General features: G+C 38.9%; 1 protein-coding gene across 1 annotated transcript in view; it reads left to right on the forward strand.

Moving 5' to 3' along the window:
• The window catches only part of LOC140713643 (E3 ubiquitin-protein ligase RNF144B-like), a 59,343-nt gene extending 52,506 nt beyond the window's left edge, over nt 1–6,837 (forward strand). The window contains exon 8 of the mRNA XM_073024012.1: nt 470–6,837. Within this exon, the coding sequence (XP_072880113.1) occupies nt 470–610 (141 nt within the window). The 3' untranslated portion in view covers nt 611–6,837. The remainder of the gene's footprint in view (nt 1–469) is intronic.
• Nucleotides 6,838–7,390: the final 553 nt, after the last annotated feature.

Genomic DNA, 7,390 nt, shown 5'->3' on the forward strand with positions numbered 1-7,390 from the left:
AGAACTGCTCACAATGCTGCAAGTGTGATCTGACCAATGCTTTATAAAGCCTCAGCATCACATCCTTGCTTGTGTATTCTAGTCCTCCCAAAATGAATGGTAACATTGCATCTGCCTTATTCTAGAGGCTCTGCTTTGCTGTGAGATTATGAAGGGGGTTGGGTTGAGATTTCTGTTTGTAAAAGTGACTGCAATGATGGATAGTATACTACATAATGCTGTGAGAAATGAACTGTGGCATAAGCAACAGTGTGTGTAGTTTGATTTGGAGAGTGTGCTATGTTATTTATGGGTGCATGCCATCATTCAAAATGAAACCTATTGGAAAATATAACAGAGTGGCTCATTATCAGCCTCCCACAGGGTAGCTTGGAATAACTTTGCGTTAAGAATTGTGTAACTTGATTAATGGTGCTATGGGTTAAAGAAGAACTAATGGCCTTGTCCTTCGCCCCTTTCTCCTGTACAGGTTGTAGGGATCCTGTTTGGATTAGGTCTGATTGTACTGGTCACATCTCCACTTCTACTTCTGGCCTCACCCTGCATCCTCTGCTGTGTCTGCAAATCCTGCAGGAGCAAGAAGAAACACAACCGTCCGCCTTCCACTTAAACTGGAAAAGCTTCCTGATCCCGTCTTCCTCTGGTGACAAACTACCTCACTTCACCTGCTTGTTGCTGCAGCTGATGTGGCTGCTGGGTCAGTGCCATGCAGGAATGTTTTATAGAGGATTAGTCAGGACAGAGGTGAGGGTTGCTTAGCATATAGTAACTGAATCAAGCAAGCAAAATGGATTTAGTGGATGCATTTTGGCAATATTGTCCAAACTATCTTTAAAATCCAAACTTTTACAGCCTCTGTTGTTCATAATCTGAAGATAATTGTATGTTTTCAGCTGTTTATTAGATGTTTTTGTGTAAGATTTTCACCATTAGACCAACTGCCTATCCACCATGTCTGTTATGATTTGGGCTGACCACTTAGGGATAGAATAAAGTTTAGAATTACAGTTTCGTTAGTTCTCGTGAAACTATGTTGTTTGTGCCTACATCTTGTTATTCTGCTTTTAAGGGAGCCCTGGGCTCTTTCTGGCATTTTGAGGTTTAAAGGCATTGTGTATGAGATGAGGAACTGTAATTTCTTACTACTTAGCCCACATTCTGATACCTGTTCTTCTGGAGTGTTGTTTAGGTTTCACTTTTTCCATTCGGTATTGCAAATTATAGCCTGGTACAATAAAAAGGATTAAGTTGCACGATAGGGTGATAAATTCAGTTCTGTTTTATATTCTATCAAAGAGGCCATAAGAATGTGGCACAAGGTGGTTCTCTTTGTTGCAACACTTGTGGTCTACAAGGAGTGGAAGGTGAGGCAGAAACAATTTATATGGAAACATGGATTTTAAAGGAAAATGCACATTGTCTTAAATTGGGCTAGACTATTTACATCATGCTTCCAAATTAAGGTAACTGCATATAGTAAGCAGACATTCATATCAGCTAACAATGGTATCCTGGAAATGCTTGACAGATCAATGGGGAGGAGGAGGGGAAGAGAGAGTTAAAACTTTAGATTAGTTGTATTTTGGGATTTTGATCAATGAAAGTTTCATTGACCTGAAATGGTTAATTATTTCATTCTCTGAGTGTTTTCTGCTTTTATGTCTGATTTTCAGCATTTTCATTTTACTTGCAACATTTGTGTTGAGAATGTCATCTTCAGAAAAATGGGCTATCTTTTAGGAATTTTACAATATCCATATCGTCCCTGGTTTTAGCGGCAGCTGATGCTGGATTTTGATTGGTGCTTAATTCATGACATGGAGTTTTACAGCATAGAACAGATCTTCATGGCAATTGCTTTCTGTAGGATCTATTCACTCTTTCCCATCTCCCTCTTTCCCTAAGGAGGAAGGATAAATATTGCACATTCCCCTTCAGGATTTCTTTTAGGTAATGGGTTCACATCCTATTGACACCTTTTACATATTAATTTATTTTGTTAATAAATATTTTCCCATCTTATTAATTTAATTTCCCCAATGTTATGATTTGTAGAATTCTCTCCCTTGCATTCAGATCTCTTCCAGACTTCACCTTTTTTTTGTCCTAGAACTTCCAAATCTCTGTACCCCTTTTGGAGTTCTCCATTCAGCTCTAGATTCTTTGTGCATTCCCCCAAATTTTGCTTAGTATATGTGGCTGCAAAGAGAGCTGTATAGTTCCCAAGTTATGAAATTTCCTCCCCAAACATCTTTATCTTCATGTTCTCACTGCCCTTTCCTTTTTGATGTGACTTGACGCTTAACTCTGACTAGAAGCACATGATCTAATGTCTCGGTTCACAATTTTTGTCTGAAGTGCCTGTGAGACCCCATAACATTGACAACACAAAGTACTGGTGTTAGGCATGAAAAATGTGTCCCTCTACTCTCATCTCTCCACATAATTAAAGCCTCTCTTCCCTCTAATCATCTAATTAATCTCTTTGCTTCAGCTATTAAACCTTGACAACTCTATTTTAAATCTACCATTCTTTTAATCGTACTGTAATAATTTGTTCATGTAGCCATTAACAATTCCTAACAAATTCCTGTGTTTATTTTTTAAAAAGGACTTCTTTCTTTTAGAATTTTATTTGCTTCCATATAGAAACATAATTTATATTGAACACTTTCAAAAAGTGTGTAGGAGTCTACTGTTTAGAGTTGGTCTCAACTAGTCACTAACTTATTTGCAACAGTAGAGTTGTAAGAATAAGACTGATTGAAGGTGGGATTTTAGAGGGAGAAAGATGTGAACATTATTGCAACCCTACACAATATTCATTGACACTAAAATTAATTCCACTGACAGGGAGTTGATTCAAAAAATAAAAGGAATAAAATGGTCCCTGAAGTAATCTTTCCAAAGTACAGAGCATAGAGATAACCAGAGACTGAAGATTTCACCTACCTTGCAGTGACAGCAGCTGTCACAGTGAGCTGAAGCAACCTGCAATATGAAACAATACTCTCTGAGGGAAAAGTTATCCTAATCTGGAAATCTGTGATGTCAAGTTTGTGTTTGAATCTACCAATTTTCAGCCTTGTTTATTGGCAAGACTTTTGAGAACAGCTGTGCTTCAATAATGATCCTGTGAAAAAGATGAAAAGATCTGTCAAAGGCAAGAGGGAATCATAAGGAAGTCTCAAAGTTCCTTTATCTGTACTGACAAATGTTGGCTTTCTTTGTGCACAGATAAAGGTTTTGAATCTTTTTTATATAGTAATAACTTTAGATCATGCTATAATGACAGATTCTGTCCCAGCATGACATTAAATGTTAAAATCAGCCAAGTACTTGTACAAAATTCACATAGTAAAATAAAAAATGGGTAGATGTTGAATAAGCCATTTAAGGATAACTTTTAAAATGATTGTGTTCTGTATGCAGAGCTTTGAGCAGTGGGAATATTTATGAAGAGCTTCTTTGAACACACTCTCTAGTGACAATAAAAGTAAAGTTCTGCTTTTGGTCAGAATTGTGCCAGAGTTATCTCAACAATGCTTAGAACAGTAATACTGCAAAATTTGATAATGACTGATCATTTGTTTTTAGGCTAGAGTCCATTTTTTTTTGCCTGATAACCTTCCAATGAACACTAGATGCTTACAGGCTGCTCTATCGGTGTACCCCTTCCTTTGTAGGTATCGTCCTACTTGCAGGGAAAGTGAGGACTTGTGTTCATAAACCACCAATAACACTGTCCTAAAGCACTTTGCAACCAGCTATTCAGTTCCAAAATGTAGTTATTGTGGGAAAAATAGCAGCCACTTTATGCCAGCAGCATTGTAACAAGATGTAGGTCTGTTGATGGGTAAACACTGCCCATACTCCCAGACCTTCCATTTGAAAAAGGAAATCTTGATGGACAGTTGTTGTGATACAGCCCATAGCAGTACCGGAATCTGTACTGCATTGGAATGTCAGCCAAGGCGGTGCAGTAACATTCCTGGAATAGGGCTTGAGCACATGACATTCCAACAGACATATTAATTTTGCAAAAATATATACTTTTTTAAAAGTGTCACACTTGCCTCTGAATCTGAATGTTCTGGGTTCTGGGTTACGCAATAATTTTAACAGTGATGTTTTATCTCTTGTACTTAAGATTTTGCATATCAGATGTTGTGCATTAACAGGGCTGCCTGTGCTGGAGTCCTGAGCACTGTCTCTACAATTAGAGACTAGTTGTCAAGGTAGTCAGATGAAGACTTAGAGCACTAATATTACATTACATGAAGACTTTATACCTAAATGTCATAATGTTAAACAAACAAGCGACGTTCAGCTTTGCAGGGACTGAACAACTTGCTTTTCTAAAACAATGGCCTCACAGATTTGAATCTGAATAGTTTTTGGGTCAATGATGCTCAGCCCTCTGGCACCAGAGGTAGTCATTTCAAGGGCCAAAACAAGGTACTGATCAGTTGTTAACTGAGAGCTTATGTTAGGATGTTTAGTTTCTTACAGAGAGCTATTGATCTCTGGAGAGAACAGGGTGGAAGGTTGGCTGAAACAAGATTGCTGGACTCATTTAAGAAACATCCATACGCTGTAGTCCAGAATAATGAAGTCCACTGAGCAGAGTGGCATTCCATAGGGTGATAGACACTGAAGAGTGAGACTGAGATGTAGGGGATTCAGGAAGCAGCCTGGCTGTGGCAATAAAATTTGAGTATTGTATTGTCGTAGTTCAAATCTCAAATGCTACATGCTTGAAGCACTCTATAGCCTGCATTGCTTCTTACAAGGTACATAACTGAAGGGGGTTTACTTTGTATTCCACATGTTACTAAATATAATTGTGGCAGAAGACAACTCCATGAGTTGACCTGACTTGATGGAGTTTATTTTAACCATATTGGGGAATTCCAGAAACTGATGATTTGGGTTGGGAGAGTTTATAGCAGTTCTTTTAAAAAAAGAAAACAAAATAGCAAGCTCAAGAAAATGCACAATCAGGATGGGTCACAACCCTCTTCTGGAATGTGGGTGGATCCTTTTAAAATAGAGATTAAAATATTTAAGTTTGTTCTAGTTGGTTAAGTTTTGGAAAGCCCAGGTCCTGAAGGAGGTGACAACTGCAGAGGTAGGTGGGTCCTTGCACCTGAATTTTCTGACCTCAATGTGTTTCTGTCTCTACCCCCCGCCCCCCAACATCAGGGCCCTGGAGACGGAGTACTTGTGCTTTGTGATTCCATTCATCCCTTCATGCCTGTCCTGTTCTTTTTTCAGATTGCTGTACCTCACTATTCTGTTCTTGTTCCAGTTGCACTATGGCAGACTCCTTGTCATTGTTGCATGGGGTGTGTCTGTCATATTTGTGATATTTGGTTTCTTTCACATAGCAGAACAGAACAAAGCAGGGCTTTGGAAATCGGGCCAGACAATTTCAGTCCAAACAGCCTGGTCCCTAATTTTAGATCTAATTTCATTGCTATGTACATCAATAGCACTTTTATCAGTTTAATCAGACTCAGCATAATTTTGTACTTTGAGTCCAACATCCTATTTGATATAATTGTCAAGGATGCCATTAATGGGCTGTTATTACTGAAGGGAGAAGTGGGGGTACAGAAGTGGGGGGACATTTATGGGCTATCACTACTTGGGAGTGTAACAGTCAGCTGCCATTTTAATCTGCTACAGTCCTTTTGGTGAAAGAACTCATAGCTCAGGGAAGTGATGAGATCCAGAATTTAAAGCCATTGACAATGAAGAAATGATGATACTTACTCAAATGAGGAAGATCTGCGATTGGGAGGGAACATAGAAGAACAAGATGGCAATTGTGTTGGAGCTCACTGATACAGATATTTGTTCCATTCCGTCTGAGGGGTGTAGACATGAATGAAGTTCATGGTAGGCTAAGCTTTTATATGTCAAAATGTTGTTGAAATGTGGTGATGGTTGTAGGGTGGGGTGAGGTGAAAGGAATGTCTGTAAATTGGACCCCAAGTTTGTGTTGCACTTTGTTTTATAGGTTATTTTCACCCCCTCCCCATCCCACCACCCACATGAAAATCAGGCTAGGGACCTATAAGGGGAGAGTGGGCAGAATGTGATAGCACTGGTCTGGAGCAGTGCCCTTTGAAAAAATTGCTTTGTGAACCAAGTGGTTGTCGTTGTCCAAGTATATGAAAAGCAAGTTTATGAATTGTTTGAAGACAAAAAAAAAGCCCACACTTGATTCTGGCAATGGGTATTAAATACCATTGGCTTTACCTGCGGGGATATCTAACATCCAAAGAATCGTGTGACTGTTGTGGAGTTTATAGTTCTAGATGCTTTCCTGAGGTTCCACCAGGTTATTGCAGTTTAGCAGCCAATTCAAGCCGCCTTCCTTCCCTGTGTCCCATATCTTCCAACTGAATGGAGAGAAAGAACTGGTTAATAAAAATGAGGGGGGAGGCAGCAAAAGTCACAACCATTCCAAAGTTCCAGTGATTTTATTATTTCCACGGGTGTTGTTCACAGCAGTAAATGTAGCAATTTGTGGGCTGTTCCAGAGGATTGGCAAACTCAGCTGCAGCTGCACTCTAATAAACTGAACAACACTTACAACTGCCTTACGCTTCCCTTGGCAACTTCAATACCATGCCTGTATGTTTCTGTCGGGGGAAAAAAATCATGAGAACAATGTTACAAATCTATGCACCTTACAAATACAGATAAATATAAAGCTCTATGTAATTGTGCCATATTGCTGAATAATGTTAAAAGTTTGTAAGAAAAACTTAGTTTTGAAGCTTATGTATATTTTGTTAGATATAAAAATAAATCTATTGCTTTTTATTGACTGTTTTTTGACTTTTTTTAAAACTGGGATTTGGCAGCCATCCTTTATCAACTATATAATGGAAGAATAGGGTGTCCTTTGTCATTTATTTCCTGTCTGACTGGAGTGTCTGAAAGAAATAGTGGTCTCCCATTTAAACCACAGAAGTTAGGTAACAAATGGGAAACTGAAAATGGTGGGGTAAGCAGAATAGGTAAAATAACACGAGTAATGAGTGTACATTTGGTATTCACCGATTCAGGAAAATTATTATATTCCTTTGTCCTTTTGGGTGGGGGGGGGGGTGGAACTTCATTTTGAATAGTTTGGAGCCATCACCTATTGGATATGCTTTACCTGCCATCCAAGTTCATAAGACCTGCAGTGGCAAAGAAAACTACTCGGTTGTGTCAACCATCAGTTCTACGCACTGAGTGAAAATAATCTATAACATGTATAGAAACAGTGAATGGACAGCCTCTGAAGAGATGTTTTGCTTCATCTACTGTCTCTCCTAAAGGGAGTAACTCTCTGGAATACATCTATCCCCCGTGGCTTTTCATTCCAGGG

The sequence above is a fragment of the Hemitrygon akajei genome, chromosome 20 (assembly GCF_048418815.1).
Source record: "Hemitrygon akajei chromosome 20, sHemAka1.3, whole genome shotgun sequence".
Lineage (NCBI taxonomy): Eukaryota > Metazoa > Chordata > Chondrichthyes > Myliobatiformes > Dasyatidae > Hemitrygon > Hemitrygon akajei.